At 38.9% G+C, this 27,051-nt stretch overlaps 4 protein-coding genes across 4 annotated transcripts; 2 read left to right on the plus strand and 2 right to left on the minus strand.

Annotated features, from left to right (window-relative positions):
• Positions 1-10,574: 10,574 nt before the first annotated feature.
• On the plus strand, positions 10,575-14,680 carry LOC129102572 (ubiquitin-conjugating enzyme E2 G1-like). Its single transcript, XM_054612786.1, has 6 exons — positions 10,575-10,787; positions 11,234-11,336; positions 11,427-11,524; positions 12,574-12,752; positions 13,104-13,213; positions 13,388-14,680. The coding sequence occupies exons 1-5, from the start codon at positions 10,745-10,747 to the stop codon at positions 13,188-13,190; spliced, it is 510 nt and encodes a 169-aa protein (XP_054468761.1). The 5' UTR covers positions 10,575-10,744; the 3' UTR covers positions 13,191-13,213; positions 13,388-14,680.
• Positions 14,681-14,809: 129 nt separating this feature from the next.
• Positions 14,810-18,193, minus strand: arpc3 (actin related protein 2/3 complex, subunit 3). Its single transcript, XM_054612785.1, has 7 exons — positions 18,083-18,193; positions 17,604-17,703; positions 16,960-17,036; positions 16,462-16,530; positions 16,060-16,186; positions 15,423-15,517; positions 14,810-15,072 (listed from the first exon to the last, which is right to left on the minus strand). Exons 1-7 carry the CDS (start codon positions 18,086-18,088, stop codon positions 15,010-15,012), a joined length of 537 nt encoding a protein of 178 aa, XP_054468760.1. The 5' UTR covers positions 18,089-18,193; the 3' UTR covers positions 14,810-15,009.
• Positions 18,194-18,315: 122 nt separating this feature from the next.
• Positions 18,316-21,605, minus strand: gpn3 (GPN-loop GTPase 3). The gene is made up of 8 exons (XM_054612782.1): positions 21,437-21,605; positions 21,179-21,287; positions 20,143-20,310; positions 19,631-19,755; positions 19,364-19,479; positions 18,988-19,084; positions 18,778-18,906; positions 18,316-18,648 (listed from the first exon to the last, which is right to left on the minus strand). The coding sequence occupies exons 1-8, from the start codon at positions 21,482-21,484 to the stop codon at positions 18,583-18,585; spliced, it is 858 nt and encodes a 285-aa protein (XP_054468757.1). The 5' UTR covers positions 21,485-21,605; the 3' UTR covers positions 18,316-18,582.
• Positions 21,606-21,741: 136 nt separating this feature from the next.
• On the plus strand, positions 21,742-26,041 carry rnf170 (ring finger protein 170). The gene is made up of 7 exons (XM_054612783.1): positions 21,742-21,988; positions 22,730-22,893; positions 23,278-23,353; positions 23,664-23,778; positions 24,045-24,118; positions 24,459-24,590; positions 24,949-26,041. The coding sequence occupies exons 2-7, from the start codon at positions 22,754-22,756 to the stop codon at positions 25,216-25,218; spliced, it is 807 nt and encodes a 268-aa protein (XP_054468758.1). The 5' UTR covers positions 21,742-21,988; positions 22,730-22,753; the 3' UTR covers positions 25,219-26,041.
• The last annotated feature ends 1,010 nt before the right edge of the window (positions 26,042-27,051 follow it).

Genomic DNA, 27,051 nt, shown 5'->3' on the forward strand with positions numbered 1-27,051 from the left:
GACAAAACTGCACCCATCTGTCTTGTCCTTCATTTTGGTCGTTCTCTATTTGCATTGATTGGATACAGAAAATGAATGTGAGCAGTGAGAGGAAAGATTTACGAAAACAAATGGTGAAAAAGAAAGAGATTGTGTGTCGGTGTGTGAGGGGGTGAAGGGGAGATGGGGGAAAGACAAAGGCAGACAGAGGTTAGAAAAACGCGAGTTCAGAGTAATAGAGGTGAAAGACAGACAGCGAAGGCATGTCAAGATTGAGAAAAAAACAAAAGACTGAGACAAAGTCAGAGTTTTTTGGAGTGAAGGAGAATCAAACACACACTTGCAGCCAGATAATGATCTGGGTTAAGCACCGGTTTGGTCCTTGTCCAGCAGCTCCTGGTCACAGGGAGGTCAAGCAGGCCACATCCATCAGCAAAGAAACGCAGGATAGACTCTTAAATGGCCTGGTTCCTCCCCTTCCAGCCACTACAGAGTGATGACGGCCTTGTCTGAGATAAAGGCCGATCCATTGGTCTGATTTGTGGCCAGTGGTGCAATTTCAATACCCGTCTTTGGCTTGATAGATGAGGCCCCTGTTTGATAAAGGGCCAATTTGCTGCGGGGCCAATAGGGATAAAATTGCAGCAGTCGCCTTTATTTTTTCCTCTCCTCAATCCACAGCAAAACAGTGCTGGAGGGAAATTACCCCATAATGCAAAGCAGGCACAGTGAAAACAGCTGGGTGGAATATTGCTCTTTAGACTAGTGGCAGAGACTGAGGCTGTATTTGATCATGAGCATGCATCCTGTTTCTTTAAACAGCAGCAGTCAGATGTCAGCGAAGAACAACTTTGGGTAAAAACCAGGCTGCTCAACAGTACACATGGAATATTAACTATCCCGATCGATAGGCCCACTTCAGCTGCAGAAAAGCACCAAAAAAAGAAAAACACAAATAAGAGCTACCTCAGCAACCTGTCGATCCTCCCTCCGGACAGAAGCTCACACAGGATAACTGTTAATGACAAGTGGGGAAAAGCGTCAAACTCAGGCTGCCAATCAGAAATCTGCAGTTTTGACGCCTAGTCCATTCTAATTGTATAGTGCATGATGGAAAGTGTACCCGCTATTACTGCTGAAGTACCTGGATCAAGCTCCTTGATTGTAAATTGTACAAAAGGCACCGGCAAACCGTCTGTAATCTCTAGAGAAATATACTCCAGAGGCTGCGTATGTATCTTTCCAATTTCAAGAAGTCAAGCACCCAAAATTGGCAACAGCTTTCGGGAGCACTATCTTCTTCTTTGTTCAGTCCCAGAACGTCTTCATAGTAATTAGGACCATATGTGCTTTAGCTGGTAGAATTGAGGACAAGGAAAACTTTGCAAACCTTAATGTAAGGCTTCCGTGAGCCGACTTTCTCTCACCTTTTGAGTTTTTTTATTTTATTTTTTATAAGGGAGGATACAACTCCACCTACGCCACGTCAAACTATGTAAATCATATCTTGGTGCATGCACTCATCTTGCCCTTGAGGGTAAAAAGATGCAGGCTGACAAAGTTTTGAAATGTGAGTTAGAGTACACATTTGATGTGTGTGACAGTGTTCATGTGGAATCTCTGTCTGCCCTAACTCCCCAGGAGTTGCATGCGTATTCTAGACCCAAGAAAATTGGTGACTTAACAGGTCGTATATGATGATTGGTTTTCATGGGAAAAATAAAAGTAAAGTTTAGTTAGTTTATTAATATTTACCGTGCATCAGGGATTCCCCCCTTTTTTTCTCCAACATCTGAGTTGGATTAATTAAAATAACTTAAGTTGCCTTTAATGGACACATTTGAAAGTGGCTATTATTTAACTATCAGTGTAATAAAAGTGTACATAATAGTGGATGTTAATATATTCTTTTCATTAAAAAAAGACTGCTGATCTGTCAATGTTTTCATTCTTACTACTACCACTTGTAGTAGCTGAAGTTGAATATTTCAACCATTTATCCATTACTTTAAGCTAAATACTTCCACTGTTTAACCATATACTTTTTAGCTACACTACCTCTAAATATTTTATCTATCTATTTTTATCATTTATCCATTACTTACACAGCTCGTTTGCTAGCTACTTGTCATGCACTCTTAGTGATGTTGTGTCCAGGTGGTATTGCCGACTTAATATGTGGATATAATGTTTTCATCAATCATAATTTTATCAAATAAATTGAGCTGCTCTACAATCTTTCCCATGTAACCCCTGGCAATCACATAAGTAGCCGCTGATTAGGGATCACTGCTGTACATAATTTGGGATTAACCACACCAAAAGATAGGAGTGCAATGATTGGATAAATTGCGGGGGAAGAAAGGCAAATGTCATGACTGTGTGTGAACAACCACACATCTTAAAATAAAGTGATGGGCGAAAGACCACAGAGATATAAAAGGCATGTGAGTAGTATCGAAAACAGTACAGGTGTCAAATGAGAATATCATTTTCTATTATACTTTCATAATAAAAAATTGTGATTTTCAAACAAACCTTGAGAATACATTGAATACAGACATATTGCAAGAGGCATAGCGCAATTACACCAACCATTGTTCTGATTGCACCACCTGTGTTCACTGCAGTCATGTCGTGGAGCAATAAATCTAAATTCTGCTCCTCAGAGAGAGCTCATCAGTAACCTTGTTTCTGCCTCTTGTGTCTCATTGTACTTGAGAGTTTCGCTTGTGTGCACCGCAAAACGTCAATGGTAAATTCATTCTCAGGAGTTGGTCAGTGAGCCTATCTGGAAACAAATAAGTATTTAGGAATAATGGCTTTTCACAAAAGAAAAATAAATACATTGAAGTGCTTCTAGCAATCATTACCCTCTGAGACAAATGTCTACTAAACATCTTAAATCATCTTCTCCGTAAACAGGAATTTGATTTAAAACACTGGAGATGGAAGCAATTGTACGTCTTCCATTTTTAATCAATGGTACTTGAATGTGCACCCTAGATCAAGAGCTTTTCTCCTCAAAACAAGACGTGATACCACATAATCACACATTTCCCCAAAGTAGATTACAGTGTAATGGGGGATATTAAAACTAATTCTACACACTCAGCTTCTCTTTCAACCTGTTTGCGTGCATGAGTGATCTCTGCTGGATGTTGCGTTATCCAGGCCAATCTTGTTTTCATCCTGTTATCTTGGTAATCAATTCTGTTTTCCTCTGTGTCATGGCTTGTTGTGTTGTCCGTGAATAAATGGGAACATTGATGAAGCCTCTTATTCATGACCACCAACTGAGAGGACAATCAGGACAGCTATTCCTGGTCATGAGCCTGAGGGGGCCCTCTGCCTATTACTTTACTAACTAGACAATGTTCAGTGATAGGGCAATTGGTTTTTATAAGCACAAAGCAGGATGTATCGTCCTAGTTTTTCACTCTATGTACTTACAGTGGCGGTTTTAAAGCATCCTGCACTGAAATGTCAACAGGCAACAAAAAAAACCCATCTGAGGTCTAATTTGCATACAAAGTGTATTCATTTGTTTTCTCCGGGTATTATGTGTCATATTTGCCTATAATCTATAATTTTTAGATAGTATTTAATCAAAAAGTCAAAAAGCAGATATGATTTGTATTTGTTTATGAGCCAGACTCAGCAGTATGTGTGTGTACAACAACCTGTTTGGCTGGTAGCATCTTAAAATAAAGCTAAGATACCATTGAATCCTACTCAGATTGGTTCAAGGGAAGAAACCAAAAGTGGTGGAGGTTAAAAGATTTTTACAAGATAAAAAAAAACTTTTTTACCCCTTTGAGTAAAAAACAATCTTCCCTCTGACAGATGCTTTTCTTTGAAGATATCTGTGAATATTGGGGAAACCATTGTACACATCTTTTATAACTCTGCCCTCATACGAACAGGCAGGGTGATATTGGAACCCTAATTGTGTTGTTTCGACTCTACAGTGACAAAATCAGATTTACTTATCAGCCATTTATTAATAATTTTGACCGGCCCACTAATTTCCGGCAGAAACCAGGGGACCCCAGTGATGTTTGTGAGGGATGAGTGCATTTAAATCAAAGCAGGATGTAATCAGCCAAGCAGGGTGTTGAGCTGTCCCCGGGGGATTTAATACGCCATTATTTAAAGCAGGGCGTATCAATGTGAAAATAAAACACACAGTGGCACGAGATGTCAAAACATTAAACTAAAATCTCGAAATTTGTGACTTCACCAATTCAGTTCACGTTAGTTGTAATTGTCTAGTTCTTTCGTCACACACTTTGCTTTGGATATTGTGCTATAGATACAATTAGAAATCAATAATTTTATCATAAAAATGATTGTCCTTTCAAACTTTTATTTTTTCTCTTCCCTGAAAATGCACCTTTAACTTACTGATCCTTGTTATAGATGCTTTTTCTAAAACTTAGATAACATAATTTACCCAGAAAACTCTACATTTTCACAGTTTCAGCCTAAAAAAAGGACGTACGCATACAAATCCGGTCAAAAGCTCTGCTGTTGTTCCCTCTAGAGTTGTCATACACATAGTGAATGATTGTTTTCTGTAGAAAGATAATGAGACTGAAAGCCCTGACCTAAGGTGAATCATCCTAATTTACAGTCTACGTTTTCAGAATAACCCAGTCTATGAGTCTAAGAGTCTATGTCCTGGAAAAGCCATTGTGCAACTGCAAGATAGCTGGTGCAGGTCCCCAGATGATCAAGAAGGATGTTGGACAGGTAGAGTGATGTTCTTATCTCACACATTTACTTTACACGAATCCCTGCTGCTCTCTGGTGTGTTTGTCTTGCAAGATTGTAGAGAAAATTGCACACTCAGCAACCTTTTCCAGATAGAAAAAAATAGATAAATAGGTAAACTGTCAAACAACACCAAAGTTGCAGGATATAATCTTAAACTTGTCCATATGTGAAGCCTTCTATTTCAAATGTGGGTCACACTGCCATCTATTGAAAGGTGACGTCTACCTACAGTGCATATGCTACACTCCTCATTCTGTAGTTCTGCAGTTCTTTAAGTATTATTTATATTCACCACTACAGATACTACAAATATGATTATAAAAAACATGACTGTTGCCTATTTCCAGACATATTTAATTTCTTTAATGTCAGTTGAGTGGTGAGGCTACATGCAATCACCTATAATGAATCCAATGATGAATTTGACATTTACAGTACGTCTTATTTCCCATAGAAAGGAAATGAAGTTCCTTAAATAAACCACTTTAGAAACAAAAAACAGCAAATGAGCCAATTTGCTGTTGTTGGAGACATGTGTTTTATTAATATTTCATGAAGATGATGGTTTTTACTTGAGCCGGTACAAAGTAGCTCAGCTTGATTAATGGCGACTATATTTGTAGCTGTGATAAAGTCTATATTGAGATTATATTATAATCAGTCTTATGGTAAAGAAGGTCTTGTGTGGACCTCTTGGGAATGAAACCTCAAATTGTCCGGTAATACTATGCTATTAATAACACTTTTTGGCAATATCATGTTCACTAGTTTTTCTAAAGATTACACGATAATACTTTTACTTGGATTGATGTAAAATTGCCTGTCCGCTGTCAGTTATCAAGCAAAATAATGAAAATTCATTAGGCTACTGTATTGATTGTAGATTATGTCAACAAAAGTGAAAGAGGAGGTAGTTAAGTCAAAGCTGCAATCTCCCTCTAGGTCTCTCTCCGTGGTGCTGAAACATTCAAACACTTCTACAGTATACATCCTTTCTGTATGCCCCGTAGTGATGCAATGTGTTACATACAAGAAGTGAGTTCTTCGGGTCCTCAGCAAAGAAAACAAGAGCAAGGGGTGAACAGAAGTTTAATTCAAATTGTCTAATGCAACCCATGGAGCGTTGAAATCATTAAATTCCACGTGAAAATGTGTTTCATAACCTCACTACTTAAAAAATCAATATATTAAAGTATTTAAAGTTCAAATTCAAACATTTGCGATCGAAACAGAGGCCATTGGTTTAATTAATTCTGATAAATTAAACTAAATTTCATGAATAATGGTAAAGTAATTAGTCTACATTGATCACCTTCTTCTAGAAATGTAGCTCTATTGGTGTCTACTGAAACATACTTTAATGTTGTTCTTATTGGCTGGCCAGAAACGGTCAAGCCGTTAATTGGGACTCCTGAGCAAAGAAACTGCAGCACTTGTGGATGTACTTAACAAACACTGCTAGAGGAAAGGTCAAAGTGTCACTAAAATCAATAGCTTTCCTCCTGCTGCTACTCAAATGCGCTCAGCAGAATTCATGGCCATAGTTCTGACAAAATGTGTGTCACGGATTGAAAACAAACAAACTGATGGAGATGAGTGTACAATCTCTGCGCCTCTGAGGTTTTAATCTATTAATTACTTCACTTGGTTTCCTAAATAATAAGGTGCACAAAGTTCAAAACCCCATTGGATTGGGGAAAAAAAACCAGGCTGCAAATTATTGTGGGCCTTTTTACAACTATCACAGTCCCAAGAGAGCCAGTAATCCCACTATAGCTCTCAGCTCAATAGTAACAACCTTTCTGCTAATTTCTTTAGCACCATGACGATAACTTTCTACCACCTTTCGATTTTGCAGTTTCATGACTAGTAGCACATATCCGCTAATATAAATCATCAAACATTATAGTATCAGACATCAAATAAACAATATGAGAGAGCTTGTAAGTCAAGTATAAACGAGTATGTGTAAATGACTACAGTGACATTTTCAGCTAATACGGGCAGAACATTTTCCAAACAAACCTCTTTTGATCAATGTAGGCTTGAACAAACCTAGAGAAACAAGCCATCTGTTGCATGTGAACAGGATTTTTTAATTAATTTCACACAAACAAAAAAAACAAAAAACCAGCACACAGTCAAATGCAGAGGTGAGACCATAGTTTGTGCACAACCTTGATAATCTAGTTAAGCTTTGAACATTTCTTCACGTTAAGTAGCGCTTGAGTCAGCAAACATTGGTCCACCTGGACTATATTTTATATACAGCAGTGCCCAAGGCAAATTCCTTGCAACATTACAGCATTACTCGCTGAGTTCAGAGAGCTCTCCATGTGCATCAGACAAACTCTTATGTTTGGACTATAGGTGAAAATAATACATTCAGATAGTACAGGTCTGGGATCATAACAACATTAAATGGTCTGTGTGATAAATCCAATCCCCAAGCAATGTTACACATGCCTGACCAAAATGTTGTGTTTTTAAGCCAGTAATGAATGACCCTAGTTCTGACAAGATCTATCTTCAACCAGGCTGAAACAAACATAAATAATTTGTTTAACTTCTCGGAACCAAGTCAAAATCTCCCACCACATCTTTTTTCTCATCAGACCTTAATGACATTTGAGAGAAAATACGATGATTATATATCTGATTTCCAGGTTTATGGCTTCTAAAGGTGCAATTCAATCACCGGTTAGTGTGCACTTTTCAAGCCACTTTTAAAGGGGTATAACCTTCCATTTCATAGTTTATTCTCAAGGAAAGAGTTGCAGGGCAGCAACTCTTTCCCTTTCTCATTTTAAAGAGTATCAATTGCATACTCCAATGTGGTTTCGACCTCAGAACGGCAATGAGACAGCTCTAATCAATGGAACAAATTACCTACTATTAGCCAGGGGCCAGGGCACTGTATCTTTTACTTCTCTGGTTTCAGTGCGTCTGTGCACACAGAGGCAAATGCATGCAGCTTTTTTAACATCAATGTGCTATATCACTGCTTCATGATTTACACAGCATTTGATAGCATCGTTGCATTATACATATGAGAATATAGTAAGTAGAGTTTTTCCGGCTTATGCAAGTGGTATTGTTAGCACTCAAAGTTCCATCCATCCATCAACTTTCTTCTGCTTCTCCAGGGTTGGGTCGTACGGTAGACAAGGTGTTCCTCTCCTCAGCAACGTTTTCCAGCTCCTCCTGGTGGATCCAGAGGCGATTCCAAGCCAGATGAGATACACGATCGTTTCCAGCATGTTTTGGGTCTACCCAAGGGTCTCCTACTAGTTGGACGTGCCTGGAAAACCTCCAAAACGAAGGGGACCAGAACTGCCCGATGCCCAAACCACCTCAATTTCCTCTGGATGTCTGAGCTCCTAACCCTATTTCCAAAGGTGAGGCCAACCACCCTACTGAAGAAACTCATTTCAGCTGCTTGTATCTGCAATCTCTTTCTTTCGGTTACTACCCAAAGCTCATGACAACCTCCCCTTCCCTCACTATCTTAATCGCTTTTTTGTCAAAGATAAATGTGTGTTTTTAATGTGTTTTCATAAGCATTTTGCTTATTGCCACCATCTGAAAAATTGTAAGAGCTTTAGTTCTGTTGACATTTTAAAGATAGGTGCAAACAGACCCAAACAATTATGAGAATATTCCAAGCCAACAAGTGTCAACTTCTGTGTATGCCTCATATTTACCAAATAGAATAATTTATACACCTACCTTTGTCCTCTTTCAAATGTTGACAGATTCCGTAGTCTGCAGGGATGCAAGATGATGGGGGCGATGTGGCAAGGATCATATGCAAAAAACCTTTTTGAAAAACATAGGGTGACAGCAGGATCTGTAGGTGTGCATGGAAATACCAGCCTCAAGAGCAAACCCAAGTAGAAACCCCCCTGATACATATTTGATTAGAAAACTGTCTTTTCTCTACATTTATCATGAGTGCCTGTGGGCAAAAAACAACGTCAGCCAGTAAAAGACCTGAGGTGACTGGAGTGCTGGTTGAGGCAACCACAAAGTACCTGGAGGAGTCAGAGATGTAGGAGAGGAGTTGCACAAATATATATGAAAGAAATACAGAGGGCTTTGTTTAGGGAACATAAGAAGACACACATGACAATGTTAGTCAGAGTACAAATGAGTTCAAGACATGCCATATATGTTGGGTATGTTGAATATATTGCTGCTAATAGGCAATAAATTCAAAGAGGTATTGCCATTTCTGAGTATAAACAGATTTTTTTTTTTACAGTTTTGTTGCACCGTGTTATGGAGGAAGTTAACTTATGATAATGTAGATGGTGAAATGAATACAGTCCAGAGAGCTCCGAGAAAATATCCAGTAGAATAAATAACGGTAAGAGGTTAAGATCAGTGGTCTGAAGACTATAGATAAATCTTCTAAACTATTTTTACAAACAGCATGGGTCAATATGAAGCTTCATCATTTAAATAAAAATGACCATAACAATGGGATGTTTGAGAGACTGGATGATGTAGTGTTCAATGTCAATACTTTTTCCATTTTAAAACCAGGAAAGTATGTCACATGAGCTGGCAACTGTTATGTTTAACATCATGAAGAGGGTATTGAATGATTACAAGCCAGGTTGGTTCAAAAAGATTATATGTGGTTTAATTTCTCTACCAGTATGTGTTGAAACATGCAGGAGACTGTACACACTATAACAGAAGACAGATATGAGCGTATAAAACACCAATATGTGACTTCTTTGCTATTCACGAAGACCATAAGCCCGATGTTACATATTTTAAATACTATTGAGGTATACGAGAACAGGTGTGAAGAGTGAAGATGTACAACATTAGCCTGAGGTTCAACCAGATAAACCAAAGTAAAGAAGAAAAGGGCAGCACTGTGAGCATGGCCTGTGAGGCAGTGGGTGTGCTGGAGTTGAGTGAGGTGAAGAAGAAAAGGCACACAGAAAGCCGGCAGGCCTTAGAACATGGCTGTTATCAAATCCTGAAAAAGGTCTATAAGTACTGGGGAAGATAAGAAAGGAAGATTGTGGAAAGCCAAAGTTTGAAGTTGAGGTTCAAAAAGCCTCAATGAGAAGGGAGAATCGCACCTGCAGATTTTCACAGTTGGAATTCTAGTACAAATGGTTATATAGGAAAGGCTGCTGCCAGAGAGGTTGCCAGTTTTCACTGGAGTAAGACAAGTAACATCATTACAGGTATTTTCTTCAGCAGATGCACTGACAGCACTGCTAGGGGATGAACTTTGGTCAAGCAACAAGGATTTGCATTCATTTGATTTATTCAGTTTACTGTATAAATCAACATTTTCTGTAAGGTTAATTTCCCAACATAATGATCCAAATGCTGTTAAAGTCTTCTTCACAATGCCAGGAATATAAGTAAGGCTGGGAAAAACTGGATTATTTCAGTGTAGTTTTCACTTTTGGCCCCTTGGGGCTGTATCTTCTACACAGGTACCTCGAGCTGCAGTATTAATTACAAACGGTTGGTGGCAGTAATGTACCAATGGCGGTATTGCCTGCTGCGAAGCAACACGAAGAAGAACATGTACCACTGGGTGGCACTTAGCCCTGGAATTTACCTGACAGGCCGCACATTTTAAGCTGTGTGAGAAAACAATTCCAACAGTTTTCCCAAATTCAACTACCGTGTATATCAACCATGGACCTTAGTGTGACATTAAATTGGGATTAATTGTAGAAGCTCATAGGGGACCGAAGAAAAGCCTGCCTGACAGGTTACACTGAGGGAAAAATTACCTCACCACCATATCTCACCATTTTTTTTTTTTTCCGTTTTTGACTCATGTTATTTATTGGTCTCGACCACAGAGGCAGACGAAAAAACGTGGACGGTGTTAGCTCCAATTCTCTGCCCAATGTTAAATTTAACAGTCTTGACAGTTTGACAGTTAGTTGGCGTTAAGTAACACAAGTAACGGAGTCGGGAAATACAACGTTATAGCGATAAAATGACGGAACGGTCCTCGTTGTTGCTACGTAAACAATTAGCAGGTAAGTTCGCTAACTGTTGCTACTGGACGTTGCTACTACGACGTTTCATTTGATTAGCTAACTCTTATGTACGGATACAGCTAGTGACAACACCGTAGAAATGCACATGCGGCGTTACATAAAGCGTAGCAGACAGCTGTTATAGAGGATATGTGACTAAGGCTAGTTGTTGCTCAATAACCACAGAAAGGGATTTCAAAATCACCACACACAGGCCAATACTGGGTATTCAGCTACCAGCTAAGAACTGCTGACTAGGTGGCTTTTCATCAGCTGACATTAGGGCTACTTTACATTCATGGTAATGTCAATACATTAGTAAGTGTATCAGCTAAATGTGATCTATTTGCTATTCATGTTGCTGTGCTTTGTGTGACCAAAAAAAACCCAAAATCCAAGCTGTTTATGATAACAGTACATAAGACTAATTGAAACTTGTATTTCAGAGCTCAACAAGAACCCAGTGGAAGGCTTTTCTGCCGGTCTGGTAGATGATGATGACATCTATCAGTGGGAAGTGGTTGTCATTGGACCCCAAGACACATTGTTGTGAGATAAATCATTTACCAGTAGCTAGACGTACTTTCACTCATAATCTCTATTGCATACAATAACAACTGTCCTCTTTGTCTTTTGCAGTGAAGGAGGTTTCTTCAAAGCCACCTTAACTTTCCCCCGTGACTATCCTTTGAGGCCTCCAAAGTTGAAGTTCGTCACGGAAATCTGGCATCCAAATGGTGGGAATTTAGGGGATTTACCAGGCTACTGTATCTGTAATTAATCCGTATCAAAGAAAGTATTTGAATGAATCATTTTGGTCTGCAGCTGGTGTGAAAACAAATATTAGTGTAGTCTATGGAAATATAGCGATAACAATCAATCCATAGCCGAGACCTATATATTCCATTGCAAAAAAGTAAACATTATTTGAAAATGTATAAAATTGGATTCTGTTATTTAGTATATGTGAAAACATTTATTGCCTGATTCCAGGGGAATGGACTCCATTTTCTCTATAGGTATATTAATATTTAAACAGAGGCCACTGGTTGCTGTGAGTATATTAGTTTGCAGCTACAGTTCTATGGTAAAGATGCCATGACAAGAGTATCTTACTCTAACTGGCCTCACAATTACATGTATTAGGCTTTTGCCGAGTGCACAGCTGCAGTATTGCACCTGATATTCTGCTTTAGTACAAATGTGTCAGGAAGGTTATGCAATATGGCCAACATCTACAATCCTGTCCTTTCATTTCTCAATAACAATATATGTCACAATATATCAGATTACTGGAAATTGAATAGGTCAATGTGAAATACCCACATGGTAAAGCCTATTTTTTATAGTCCTGTGTGATTTAAATACTCGACAAATGAAAAGTTATTTTTATTTTCAAATTTAATTTAGAACTTTAGTGCAAAGTCAGCATAACACTTACAGGTGAAATTAAAAAGAAAAAGATGATATTATAATATATAATGTGATAATATATTTACTTCTATTCACTGACTTAGTTTACATACACACACACAAAAACAGAGTAAACAGATTAAGATAATAGTTTTATTTAACTACACTGGGGTATTCCCATGAGCAGAATTCTGATCAATTCAGGCTTCCTGAAAAATTTGCTTCTTATCATCAATTTAGATGACAGAATTGTTTATCACGTTATCTCATGCATTGATTTGATCCCGATATGACTCCATTGAAAGAATATCAATTGTATTATCGCTCAACACTACGTGTCAGTAATCTCTGTGTATTCCTGTTTTTCTACCAGTGGCAAAAAATGGAGATGTCTGCATCTCCATCCTGCATGAACCCGGGGAGGACAAGTATGGATATGAGAAGCCTGAGGAGCGCTGGCTGCCAATCCACACAGTTGAGACCATCATGATCAGTGTTATCTCCATGTTGGCAGACCCCAATGGAGACTCTCCTGCCAACGTAGACGCAGCTGTAAGTGCCCACTGTCTCTAAGAACACTCTCAAGCTAGGGTCAGATTGCCGATGTTTTTTCAGTGATGCTTACGGTACTTTCGAGGCTTTAGTCGAACAGTCTGTAAAGGACAATTTTAGTCTTTGTTGGGGTTAAAAGGCATTAACCCTTTATTCAGAGGAGCTGCCTTTTAGACAGAAAACGGCAACAGATCAAACTCAAGTTTGAAAAGAAGTAAAAATTGTATGTTCATCTGTGTTGGGACCTTTTTTGTGCAAAATGTGTGGTGAAGCAGTAGGTAGAAAGAAAGGACAAGGGGAAGTAATGGTCGCATTAAGATGATTGTTGATAGTTTGTGTTCTATCCTGCAGAAAGAGTGGCGGGAGGATCCTAAAGGAGTTTTTAAGAAAAAGGTGGCACGCTGTGTGCGGAGGAGTCAAGAGATGGCTTATGACTAAGGATTACTCCAGCCATCAACACAGTAAGTACCACCACCTGTCAGGATTCATCATAGTGTGATCGCACACAGTTAGGTTACTGCTGCTGCTCATCTAGGTGATGTCCTTCCTTGTGAAACCATTTAAGCATAGTGCCGTATGTTTACACAACATTAACCGACAATGATGACCAAACCTAGATGTTCATTTTGTTTCAGATTGGAACTGCACAGGGGATTTGAAGACTGGTTACACTTAAGTCGGCTAGATGACCATGGGGCCATCAACTAGTCACCCAGACAAGAAAAAAAGGCTTGCAGGAAATGTTTAAAAACCCATATTTCACCACTAATTTGTGTCTTGCAGTTTGAGGGTTGAAATTTATGAATCATGTTGAATGGCAGAGGCATTCACGCTGCCAAAAGTTAAATTTTTCCGCCATCAATTGCACCAGACACTTTCTGGTCATGCATTCACGATACATCCCAATGTACATACTGGTCAGATTTTAGGAGCAATCCCCTTTTGTTATTTAGTTTACATTTATATTGACCTATTTATTTAGAGTGAGGCTGATTTGAGATGCATAGCATCTGTTATGGAGTTTTCTTTTTTTTTTTTTTCAACCTGCCACACTGAGCCATCCAGTCCACAGCTATTTTAATCAAATATTTTTATTTTTTTTGCAGTATTTGTAGTCACACTCACACACCTCATTTCACTGCACACCCTAAGTGTTCTGCAGAGAAAGTGGTCCTTCTCTCCCTGATGGGCAAACGTATCACCCAGCGCTGCCTTAACTTTGACTGCCAGCTAAATAAATGTATCTTCAATAAGGACTGCATCTGAAGGCCGGTTTAGAATCCAGAAAAAAACAACTTGTGGACAAACCAAAGAGAATACACCAATAAATATATATATTTTAACAAACGGGCTACATTTTGTACTCATGTAAATATAAACAGTTTGACCTTGCTTTGATAAACTGTCCATATGCTTTTAAACACTGCATGTGTACAGAGAAAATGCATTCACCTTGCCTATGGGAGAGGCGGTATGTTGATATTGTACAGTAGCACTTGAAACAGGCCTTTTTAAAGTCACATGTCACAGAAGATGCACAGGTGTATATAGTAAAATTAATAGTGGCTTAATTTCCATTAAGCTGCTCCAGTTTCAGGGTCCTGGTTCACCTCACTGTACTTTCCTTTTTTTACAGAGGTACTTGAACAGAATGTAGCCACTTTAATGTTATCAGTAACACCTTTTTTCCAATTTCAAGTAAATAAGTCGACTGCAGTATAGGCCTATACCACCAACAAAATGATCTGCTGATCAAGTGACTTAATAGAGCTAAACAGTAATAACTGCAATTTATGTGCTTAGTATGGGCATCATTTGAATAATGACACCCACTCAATGAACTTTACATTGTGAAAAAATAGTAATAAACCTTATTGTGGACATGTGAGTGAGTGAAATATTTTTACCTCTCAACTGTACAACTTTGTCTCAGTCAAATCTGTCTTTATTTTTAGAATTAACTTGACTTCATTCAGAGCTACTATTAAATCATGACTCACAAAATATGGGCATCGTTTTAAATGTGAGGTGCAATAAGAACAAAACGCAGTACATCATTTTCCAATCTCCATGACTGCTTTATTGAATTAAGCACCAGCTCAATTTGGTCAACATCCAAACAAGTGAAGACATGTCCTTAAATTCAAAGATTATAAAATCATTTTAGCAACACAGAAGCAGACCCCCCCCAACCCCCGTCCAAAAGAAAAATGCACCCATCTTCCATGTGTGGAATTGAAACAGAGTCCTGAGTCATTCACTGTCCAGGAGCTGACAGACTTTTGTTCATGAACTGCCTTTTGACAAAGCACACCCACCACTGGAAAAAAAAAAACAGAAAGAAAAAGTTATGTCTAGGAAAGTGTCTGAAGCTTCTGCACTCAAAGTACCTGGGGCAAGATTTCTAAGAAATCCATTAGTCACAAAACAAACAGGCTACAGATTGTTTTAACGCTGAAATAACTTTAGAACTCCAACATAGATCCTGTACTCAATATGTTGATACACATTATATTGATAAGAGTTGATGTGCTTTTATAATGCTCCATCAACCTAATCTGGATGTACCCATGGGCTTCTGTTGACCCTTAAGGAACAACTAAAGCGTTTCAATATTGCCCCTTCATATAACAATGTGCATATGAAGCTCTCGTGTAATATTGGACTCACCTTGCTGGGTTTGTCTGTCTGGGGATCAAACACGCGATCACATAGCCTCAAGCCGGTCTCCTGGCGGATCTGCTGGAGGTACGCTCTCATTGTCTCTGGAAAAGGTTGCGGAGCATGTGTTATCATCACATACCCTAACTACCGTTTTAGACAGTTACTATGGAGAAATGTCACACAATACCATATGCGATTTGTTACTTCTACATCAAAACTGGGAAAGATGACCGTAGGATCTAATTGTTTACCTCCCACCTTTTAATGCTTTCTTATCGTTACAGTAAAACAAGCCAGAGCTAATATTTAGGAGTAGAGAGTAACACAGTTGTGACGATGCCAAATGCAAAGCAAGCATGTATATTTTGTTGATTCTGAAAAAAATGTCAAATCTCAGCAACTACTTAACTCTAGGGATTTATAAATATTAATATGGTTGAGCGACACAACATAAGCATGAAACAGCACTTCAACCACAGCTCTCTAAAGCGGATGGGGCTCTGGTCAGCATTGCTATTTTTGGATTGATATGACTTCAGGCTGGGTATTAAATGAAATATGAGAAGGGTACAAGGATACTGTCTATACGGGAGAACAGGGAAGTTAAACAACATGAGACCGAGTTGATGGTGCTGGTTCTTACCGTCCTCTTGCTTGTTTGCAGGTTTAACATACATAGCATTGAGAGGGAAGCCAGGTTCTCCAGGAATGGGGAAGTTTGTGATGCCCAGCGTGTACATCTCCTTCTCTCCCTGGCTCCTGGAGCTGCACTGTAAACGGCAACCAAACACAAAGGGTTAGCTAGATCAGAAGTAACACCCAATTCAATAGGCAAGCACTATTCGCTACCTGTGTATGAGGAAAACAATTCATATTCTACTTGTTTATTGACTCTTTAAAATCCCAATAGTAGGTTGTTTAGCCTTTAGTTGACAACCCTGTGTAACAAAAGCCTTTAAATTGTTGCTGCTTATATTAAAAAGTCAGTGTAAAGTGTAGATTTTCATCACTATAAATTCTGTACATTAACAAATATGCAATTTACCTTCTGTAGCCTCTTCAGGCATTCGGAAATGTACAGTGTGACATAGATCAGCGTCCTGTCCGCCTCATTCTGAAAACAACAGCAGACAAACAAAATAATTAGATTTTCTGAAGCAAGAATGTTATTAAATTTAGTACAGTTCCAGCCAGGTCTGGAGAGTAAAAGGTAACAGTTTAAACCCAAAGAAAATATGCATGGCCAAGGGGACCGGGAAGTAGCGAGTTGGGGCATGTGGAAGAATTCAAATGCACAGCTGCTTCAAGACGGAGAGAGAGAGAGAGAGGGGAAGATAGTTACACAGTAACAAGCATACTAGGGAGGTACGTCAAAATGTGACAGCGTTTCCTATTTTGTTAGATTTAGCTCGGTCAAATATCTACAAGCAATAAAAAAAATTCTGTAGTTTTATGTACACAAATGTTAATGTCTAAAATCTTACGTTGCCTTAAATGAGGGATAAAAGTATGCTGCCATTACAAGTGACAGTCCATAACTTACCTTGATCTCATAGTTCTTAAAGAAAACATTGGCCTTGAAGTAGTAGATAGCCTCATCAATGATGTCTGACTCTATTCCTGAAATGGAGAAAGAGAAATCAGTGGATAAAAGGCTCCCAAGTCAAGAATTCACATTAAAACAAGTGTTCCGCGTTATCAATGCAGAGTCATTTCCTGTTTCAGGTAGCACATATCCTTTTTTTGATATGTGGTCAAGCCTTATTTAGGTCTCGATTTTGTCATATAAAGGCTGCTGGGAAACCATTTTAAGAGACCAAACAACACACTTATAATCTCCAGTTTTTGGCACTCATTATTTTTGCTGCGTTGATAAATCAAATCTTCTATGAGATATTGCATCTTTAAGATATCTTCACAGTACTGCAACATTTCTACAAAATCTGAGAGAGACACCGACTTCCAAGCTTTACAGGAATTGACAAGCTGAGAAAAAAAAAAAAAAACGGAGCGTCAGAAGACATGAATGAAGAAGTTGCATTTGAGGGAGCACTCTTCAGGCCATATAAGGAGGTGAAGCTAATCCCTGTATCAGGAAACAGGTCATAACAAGGCAAAAAAAAACCAAAAAACTGTCTGTAATCAAGGAGGAATGGCTCCAGTTTGTGCTGATTGACACGACCTTACCGTCTCCTCTGGCGGGTCCCTTGAACTGGGTTTTAAGAGGAAGCAAAGCCATGTTCCCCACCATCCTGGTGTCGGGGACCATCAGGGCGGAGTGATACGCCTTTAAAAAGAAAAGAAAGAGGGGAAAAAGTTGCTTTCACGTCTATATTTACCAGGTAGCCTTACATTTCTGGCAGATTGCATGAGTGACATTTCTGCAACAGCTCCCTCCTCTCCCACGACCATTGCTTTCACGATACCAATGCATTGTATAGATACTAAACAACAAAAAAAGGTTTTGCAGAAAACGTGCAACTCTGAATTCGTGTAAAACATCGCGAGTAAATGCTAACATAGCTAGTTAGCCAACGAGACCCGTCATCACAGCTCACGTTAACTCGGAGGCCCTTGTGCCGTCCATGTTTATATGCACTCCCTTTTTGCTCGAAACCACACAGCAGACGCTGTTAATTGTCAATAATCGTGTAGGATTTACTCACCGGCATGTTGAGTGATAAATATCAGTCCCACTGCTCAGCGAGAGGTAAGTACTAGCACGGTAGGACCCAGCTTCCGCCTTCCCACCCTTCAGCTTTACAGGAAGTGGTCACATGTCATGCAGCGTGCCGTCCACATGGGGGCGCTAGAACACCAGTTATTACTTTTTTTCAAATTAGGAAGTCAATCTGTATATTTTGTGTTATGTTTTATTTAAAAAATATAGCATTAATAAATGTATTTATTAACAACTCTTTAAAATTAAACATGACCCGAAAATAATGAAACATGAATGGGTTAAAATCTCAAATATCTTCAAAAAAAAAAAGGGACAGGAACAAAAACGTATACACATAAACGATACAAGGTGTTCATGATCTTCTGTCAGTCTTTTGTTGTTGTCCTTGCAGTCACATGCTATTCTGGTTCTGCAGGAGCCGCAAATGATTTATTGTTCAACTGTAGTCTGTTTTTTGCAGAATTCCTGGAGTCACTTTAATCCTCAGCTGTCCACTTTGTCTTGAAAAGCCTCATCATAATTTAGGTCATCAGGGTCTTCATCGGCCTCCTGTTGAAAAGAATGGGAATGACAACAAAGGAATAATAAATAAATATTACAATAATGGCGAAATGCATTGTAATTACTTTATACCACATTGCTAAATTATATGCGTTTTGTTTTTGTTCATTTATTCACCTTTGGCTCCTTAAATTCCAGGTCCTCTCCATACTGTATAGCGAAGTCGATATTTTGCAGTACTATGTTAACACCTTCCTCATCGCTGCGGTCAAAAGGCATGAATCTTACCATACTGTAGTCTTCAATCTGTAAACACAGACATAAAGAAAAAAAAATTAGATTCTGATCCAAAATTAAATGAAGTATCAAATGAAAGCCTTCCCTTACCAGACCACAGATGGCTTTAGTCAGATTCTTGAACTTTGTGCTTGTGATGTTATCCGAGTTATCTTCCATCATTGCGTACATGTCTGGGTCCAGGTATCTATTGAAAAACAAAGCAAAACACAATTGAATGCTGCTTCCACATGAACAACTTGATTAAATGATAAGCTTTTTAAGAATTAAGAAAAAAAAGGCTGACTTTTATTCTTTATTAGCTTTAGGTTTTGAAAAATTAGGTTCAGAAAATCCAGTAAAAGTAACATTTAAGTCACTATAACCCATCCTATATTTGTGTCTTAGTACCAACATTAAGGGAAATCATTAGTGAAGTTTCATGTGAACTGAAGACAGATATGTTATGTACTGCTATAGCACTTACTTCTCAATCTCCTTCTTGGCTTTGGGACTAAGCAGGTCCATTTTTGTCATGATGTTAATTTGAGGGATCTCTAATAACACCATGGCACTCAGGGCAGCCATGACTCCTGAGATGAACTGTATGTGGAGAGAAGGGAAGATGTGAGACTCCATGTTTGCTTTCATTACTGCATTAAGTGCACTGCACCCCAGTGCAGAAATAAGGTGTTTTCAGGCACAAACAGGAACCAAATAAACAGATGAAGCCACTCAAGAGATTGTCTGTTACCTTAAAAGACTCCACCATGAACTGGGAGTCTACCAGAAAGACCCCACACACCCGAAACTCCCGCTGCTGGAGCTGCTCCACCAGCTGCTTCATTACAGGGAGGTGTGTATAAAGTTCAATCTGACCTGCAAAAGAAGCCAGATGTCAAAACTGTGCTAGAGCTGTAAAAAAACATAGCTCCAAAACTGGGACAATGCTGTATCTATACAGTGCTGATATAAATACAACTGACACAGTAATTCATACTCGCATGCTGTAAAGAGAACCATGACAAATTTAATTTTAGAATATCCCATTCCCTTGTTTTCTTTTTAAACGAATTCATGCTCTTCTAACACTTTATTTTTATTGTTACTATAGTAATTACAATGTGTGTTAACAAAGCACATGTCATCCCATCTCATCACCCATTAAACCATTTACTTTCAACTCTTAACATACTGGGCCATCACAAACAAAGTGGGTAAATCCACCTTGCACTGGCTTCAGCATGCGTCTGCCAAGATGTTTACCTGGGCAGTCGAACAGTATGTAGTCATCCTCTACATGACCCAGGCTTTCATCTAGCCAGTCAAAGTTGTTGGCGAAGTACTCCATGCAGAAGACCAGTCCTCCGTTGGGGCCAAATCTGAGAGAAGGGTCCTCCATTACATCATCCACCTGGATGAGCTCACGGATATCTGCGGACACAGAAACAGTGAGATTGTTGTGTCGAACGAAATATCACTTACTGTAAGTATACTTAATGGAACAGCAAGTAACACATATTAGCATGTGATTCTGAACAAATATGTCATAACATTGTGCTGTACAGGGCAGACAGAATCACTTTCTCTTTACTACCACCACATGTAAATAAGCACACTGCCCAGGTATGGTGTACTGTTTTGTACTGTTTTTGTCTTGTGTGTGTGGTCATGGTAAACTGTGTCCTACCCACCCATCCATCCTTAATTAGCAAACTACATCTCAATGTTTCCACTGTAAAGCTTGATCCTGAAACACTATGGAAAGCCAATATATGCATGTAATAACTTAACAGAACTTCACAACTTACAGTTGTGTCTGTATGGTGTAACCCCTTTTGTTCTGGGTTATTTTGGGCTAAGATGTCTTTGTAATATAATCATTGTATAAACTAAAAACATGCTGTATTCGCTTGCCCATCTTTAGTGGACTGAAAACTGTTGCAAGAATGTACTACCCTGAGCCTTCCTCGTGGCACTTATTTGCATGGTATTAGTTGTTGCACTTACTGTATTTGAATGGTTCGTGAATTGATTTGTATTTGTTTACTGACTTATCCTATTCGTAAGTTTGTAGCACTTACTATATTCGGATTAGTCTGTTGCAATTATTGTTTTGTAATAATCAATCCTTTACTGTAATGTGCTGTAATTTATGCATTAATGCTTGTTTAAGAAAGGAGATGCACTTATGACTTCAGTTGTGACTGTAGTTCTCTTGAATACCTATGTTGAATACATTTTGGGCTAAGATGTCTTTGTAATATAATCATTGTATAAACTAAAAACATGCTGTATTCACCTGCCATGACAGGGTAGTCAAAGTGCTCAGCTGCTGGGTCCAGATTCACCACATGAGCTGAGCGGTTTAGGGACCCTAAATGCTGGACCATGGTGGAGCAGTAGGTACTCTGAAACAATAAAAAAAAAAAAAAGATACAACTTTAACTTCATATATGTGGATGTGATGATAAGACAACCTCATGCCTTAGCACATCGCCTTAGCCGCATAGCATAACAAGGCATTTCAACACGTGTGAATAAATGACCAATCACTTACCTTCCCGCTCCCCGCCGGGCCCATCACAAGCTGCGCATAACGAGGCATCCTGCCTCAATGAGGAGGTGTTGTGGTCAGTCAAATATCTTTATTCGCCGTGTGTAGCTAACTATGTTATGTTTCTGATGCCTCACTGCTTCTTCTTCTTCTTCTGCTCCTTCTTCTTCTTCTTCTTCTTGTTTCAGGGACATTCACACCCGTTGTAAGACCCACCACTGCCCCCTAGTGGCCAGTGTGTGCACTACACCTGACAGATAGACAGTACGTATAGAGGAGTTGATAAGAGCAGAAGAAGAAGAAGAAGAAGAAGAAGAAGAAGAAAAGGGCGAAGAGGAGGAGGAAGTAACAAACTGTCACAACACCAGCATGCAGGACTGCTGCAAACCTGTTACTTACATACCAACCAAAACCGCTGAAAAAACCAAACTCGTTAGCGGACCTTCTTCTTATGCACAGCCGCAAAACAACGCACTTCTCGGTCCGGTAGCTGCACGATACGAGGCTCAACAGAGTGAATGGAGTTGGCAAGTCGAGCCATAACAAGACTCATTGGTAGGTCAAAACCATGCATCGTGTAACGTCAGCTACGATTATGATTCAACTACGAGAGATAATGGCCAGGTTGAGTTTGGATTCAGAAGACCAGATATTTGTCTTTTATTTGTTGCGTAATAAAAACAACCAGCTAACGCTACTATCCAGCGCTGGATGTGCTTTCACAACGACACAACGTTGGCTCTCATCGTTGGGAGAGTTTAGAAATGAATTACAAGGTCTTATGAGCGAGTCAGGGCTACGTGCAGCCAGCAGTGTGAGGACTTAATTGTAAGCCTAAGGCAGACAGTGCTAGCTGATAATGGCAGGAAAGTAAACAACAACGGCTTCCTAAGCAGGTGCATGATGGGATATCCATATAATAACCAATGTTATAGAACTACTGCTTACAGTATTAAACATCTTAATAATTCAGTCACGTTATATTACTAATGCACAATGTTTTCTTTTACTCTTAGATAGGTTAGGATCAGAAACAGAACAATTATACATGTACATATAATGTTTCAGTTATTGTGGATTCTTTACTGTTTTTATTGCTTATTTATAATACTTGTTTTCTATTTTCTTTTATCTTGTGTCTCTTGTTTGCACTATAACTTATGCTGCTGTAATCCTGTAAATTTCCCCGCTGCGGGACTAATAAAGGATTATCTTAATTTATCTTATCTTATCTCTTCTCTTATCTTATCCAGAGAAATGCTAACCTCTTTTTGTTTTGCCTCTTTGCTTTTCTAGTGGTGTAGGCTATGAGTGTGGGTGATGGAGGACAATCAATGTGGGGACTTGGACTACCTGATCCAAGATGAGGACACCCTCATTGAAGGTGTCAGCAACCAGGTCTTATTTGTTGTGGTGCTCAGTATCACCTTCCTTGCAGGACTCCTCACTTTGCTCTGCAGGTAAATTAAAATCTAAATTCTCTTTTTTTTCAGTAAAAGGTGATTATGATATTTCTGGTGACTTAATCTAATGTGGCCAGTAAATATATTGAACCAAACACAGAAGCTTTACTGCTAGCTCAGTCGCACAAAGGAGAACTTCTCTCCACAGCTAGCTCCTTGGCACTATTATTTATTTAACTACTCTATTATGAACCTTTTTATAATTCAAATGAATGTGGCCTGTACGCCGAGCTTCGTTTTGCATTGCTTTGCCTGGCCTGTTCCATAAGCTTTCCAAATAATTTGTTCAATAAAAATTGACCCGTCAGTTTGGTTAGCTTTATGTGCGGTTCCACTCATTTGCTTCAGCTGTCAAATGTCCGCCTTATCACCTTCTTGCAGACAAGAGCAGCAGAACATTCATCCTGAGAATCAGGAGCACGTTCGAGCCGTCAGACAACAACTCCAAACCGAGCAGGTACGCGGGCAAACGAGACTCTTTCCACCCCGCCCATATATGGTTAACAAATACATGAGATACATTTCTTATACAACCATGAACAAGTTTACAATTTTCAATGACATTTTTACTCAATTTTGCAGGTAAGAAATAAGGTCATACCATGTTTTGTTTTGTAGGATTGATGATTTTTATTTTACATACATTTGTACAATGTTAAATTTTCAATCAGGAGATTCATATAAAAAATTGTGTACTCCATGATGACTCGCCTTAAAAACTGTTACATGTGTGTGTGATTTTTATGCATTTGATTTCTTTGTGTCAGGATGAAAATCCTCAGGCGGAGGCCAGGCAGCAGTATTACACAGACATGTCTTGTCCTGTGTGTCTACAGCAGGCCGTTCTGCCTGTGGAAACCAATTGTGGACACCTTTTCTGTGGTAAGAGTGGTACAGTTTCTAGTAACGTACACTGAGCAAAACCCAAACTGTTATATTAGGGAGAAAAAAAACTACAAATCGGTAATTGGTACTACTTGAGTATGTTTACTTAGCTGTATTCTGTTAGCACATGCTGACATAGCTTTAGATAAAATGCAGAAGTTGGAATGACTGTAGAATCCAGTTGCAATATTTTTTATTTTATCTTAGTTATTCAATTTGTACTGCTGTGTTCATGTTGTAATTTGACGTTGTTTTTTGCATAGGATCCTGTATTGTAGCCTACTGGAGGTATGGCACATGGCTGGGTGCTATTCACTGCCCCATCTGCAGACAAATGGTGAGACTTGTAATAAATGTTGGATGTAGAATGATTAACCTGAATTTTCATATTACAATTTTGAATACCAGTCTTACAGGTAGCTTTTAACATTGCTTGCTTCCAAATTTACCCATAGAGATAAATGCTAAATTCTCATCTATTTAGACCTGTACTCATGTTTGTCTCTAGGTTGAAATACCTTGACTTTTCAATCTAATTGCTTTTTGTTAGTTATTGTCAAAATCATAGGGTCACAGTGTTACTCTCTCCTCATTCAAATATTTCTATTCATGTAGAAATACAGCACACAATTAGTTTTCTGCATCAGTATTGCCAAGTCTTTCCCTCCGTTTCCCAGGTAACGTTGCTGTTCCCACTGTTTCATGAGCACACCACTCCTCAAAGGGACCAGGAAGGGGAGGCAGAGCCTCAGCTGATACTAACAGACATTAACGATTACAACCGCAGGTTCTCAGGCCAGCCAAGATCTGTGAGTATACCCCATCGACAATACAATACAATATTGATATTTAAATGACTTGTATATATGTCATTAACAACAATTCCTGAAATACAAACGGGTTAAAGATGCTACATGTAACATTTATGTCGCCCTGTTACAATAGTTAATAAAGTACGTTAAAGCAGTATCGGTTACTATGCTTTTGAGTGTTATAAAAACATAACAATATTGTTCCTATGAATTTTCCTCCAGACTATATAATCTGTTGCTCTGCTTGTATAAGAAACAAGTATGCATATGAGATAACAACTTGTGCCGTGCATTATAATCAGGGGAATATATTAAGAACCTCTCATAATATATTTAATCTCCTCTGTCTTCGTAGTTTATGGACAGGCTGCGAGACGTGCCCACCCTGCTTCGTCATGCCTTTCGGGAGATGTTCTCTGTGGGTGGCCTCTTCTTGATGTTCAGGGTTCGAATTCTTCTCTGCCTAGTGGGAGCGATCACCTACCTGGCCTCGCCACTCGACATCATCCCTGAGGCGCTTTTCGGTCTGCTGGGATTCATGGATGATTTCTTTGTGATCCTGCTTCTCTTTGTGTACATCTCCATCATGTACAGAGAGGTGGTTACACAGAGACTGTATGGCTAAAGGTTCTCTCATAAGAGAGGCTTGGAAAGAGTGAATGGAGCATTTGAGGCGGAAATGTAGAGACTGAATGACTGAACACTCAGTAATACTGGATCTCTCAGAGAGGTTTACTTTGAAGCCCAGGATCTTAGTTCACCACTGGAGAGGGGTCAGAGAAAGAATGAACTGTGAATGTTCACTCTGTAGATATAATTCACCTTTAATGGTTCCTAGATTGAATGACACCAAGGGGAACCACAATAAAGCTTAAGACCTATTTGACTCTGCATTAAACCAGGGAAATACTTTAGCAGCACCCCTCACTGAACACTACCAGCCAATTCTGTGTCAGCATTACCAGTTATTCGGTTAATGTGCATGAACTTGATGAAGAAAACCGTGTAACATAATGTGATCTTGAATGTATTGTATAAATGGCGGTGTCTTGATTATATGCATTTAAAGTTGGCTGTTTGCATTGAGATTAAGTGTAGAACCATCTTCCTGTGGCTATTGCAGCCTGTTTGTTCAATTAAACTGATGATGCATTTATTTAAGTAACCTGTGAATGTGCATATTTATAATGACTTCAAAAAACACACAGCTTTTCGTGCACGTGTGAAAATCACTTAGTCATTTTGTTTCCACCAGTTTACATGTACTGCTCAGATCTGACGCTGTCTGACGCCTCTGCATGTATCCACATGAACTGATGATACACAGGAAACCTGATGGTTGCATAATAACTTTATAATTTTCCGATTTCTATTCAAGAAATTAAAAAGTTATCCCTTGATCATCAAAAGAAGGCACAGCAAAAGTACCAGAGAGTAATTATAGGTCCTGTTGAATGTAAACACGCTTGAGTCATAAATGTCAACTTACATGGCCACCCACTTAAAGATAATTGTGTGTTTGAATGTCTTCTGTACAGAATTTACCGTCCTAAGGCTCAGAGTCGATGGGTGAACAACTCTGTACACCACAGAACTTTTCGGATTCATTAGTTAATGTTTTGGAAGATCAGTGTCCTATTTTGTAACCCGTTTATAAATGAAGAAGTTCATCAATATTTCAAAATGAAATTAACATGCAATATGTGAGTCAATTATTTATTTTGTAAATATTTTGCCACATGTATGGTGGACATATGCTGGCTCACAGTAAATATGTAGTTCTCTTTCTCAACCTTTTTTTTTTTTACTTGTGATACCTTAAATTAATCCTAATTTATCTTAAATGTGTAGGAAAATATATATATTTTCTGTTTCTGTGCTTGGCACCCTGAACTAAGTGCGAGTCCATGAGGGACCCTCTGAAAATGGCTGCTTCAGAATGGTAACTGAACTATCCAGGCCATTTGCCTTCTTGAGGCTTTATTTGCTGAGCAAGCACTGGCTGGCCTACATGCTCATGAATATTAGAAGAAGGTTGAGGCTAATGTGGCGAATTAACAATGTAATTTAAAAATCCATTCTGTGTGTTCGACAGCTTCAGTTCCCTCTTGGTATGTCATGTTTTAAGGTGTGGCACATGCCAAGCTTTGTCATTCCTTTTCACCGTCCTTACTGAATAGCATGTCCTCCAGTTTGGCTCTGGGGTGTTTGAGCAACCTTTTTGTTTTTCACACCCAAAGTAATGCAACATATGTTGTGAATGCCTCATCTCCAGCAGTGAACCGGTTAGGTGAGAGTCTTACCTTGGTGGGAAAATACTGTAGCTGCTGGAAGAGTCAATGCTTTGGTGCAAACTGCATCAGAATATCCCCCAAAAAGTATAATATAACACCTACACAAGTCATTTCTATCTCATACACACTATCTTCGCCTTCCTCAAGGTGCAAGGGTTTTCCAC

Source organism: Anoplopoma fimbria, chromosome 14 (assembly GCF_027596085.1).
Source record: "Anoplopoma fimbria isolate UVic2021 breed Golden Eagle Sablefish chromosome 14, Afim_UVic_2022, whole genome shotgun sequence".
NCBI lineage: Eukaryota > Metazoa > Chordata > Actinopteri > Perciformes > Anoplopomatidae > Anoplopoma > Anoplopoma fimbria.

Excerpts from the sequence above, each read along its gene's own strand:
- LOC129102572 (XM_054612786.1), top strand. The coding sequence starts at position 10,745 with ATGACGGAACGGTCCTCGTTGTTGCTACGTAAACAATTAGCAG. Across the intron at positions 11,525-12,573 it reads GGAAATCTGGCATCCAAATG|TGGCAAAAAATGGAGATGTC; the intron begins GTGGGAATTTAG and ends TTTTTCTACCAG. Across the intron at positions 12,753-13,103 it reads CTGCCAACGTAGACGCAGCT|AAAGAGTGGCGGGAGGATCC; the intron begins GTAAGTGCCCAC and ends TCTATCCTGCAG.
- arpc3 (XM_054612785.1), bottom strand. Across the intron at positions 16,531-16,959 it reads TTAAGAACTATGAGATCAAG|AATGAGGCGGACAGGACGCT; the intron begins GTAAGTTATGGA and ends TGTTGTTTTCAG. Across the intron at positions 15,518-16,059 it reads TGCAAACAAGCAAGAGGACG|AGACAATGAGAGCGTACCTC; the intron begins GTAAGAACCAGC and ends AACCTTTTCCAG.
- gpn3 (XM_054612782.1), bottom strand. The coding sequence starts at position 21,484 with ATGCCTCGTTATGCGCAGCTTGTGATGGGCCCGGCGGGGAGCGGGAAG. Across the intron at positions 19,085-19,363 it reads GCCAAGAAGGAGATTGAGAA|ATACCTGGACCCAGACATGT; the intron begins GTAAGTGCTATA and ends GTTTTTCAATAG. Across the intron at positions 18,907-18,987 it reads CTAAAGCCATCTGTGGTCTG|ATTGAAGACTACAGTATGGT; the intron begins GTAAGGGAAGGC and ends CTGTGTTTACAG.
- rnf170 (XM_054612783.1), top strand. The coding sequence starts at position 22,754 with ATGGAGGACAATCAATGTGGGGACTTGGACTACCTGATCCAAGATGAG. Across the intron at positions 23,354-23,663 it reads AACAACTCCAAACCGAGCAG|GATGAAAATCCTCAGGCGGA; the intron begins GTACGCGGGCAA and ends TCTTTGTGTCAG. Across the intron at positions 24,119-24,458 it reads GCCCCATCTGCAGACAAATG|GTAACGTTGCTGTTCCCACT; the intron begins GTGAGACTTGTA and ends TCCGTTTCCCAG.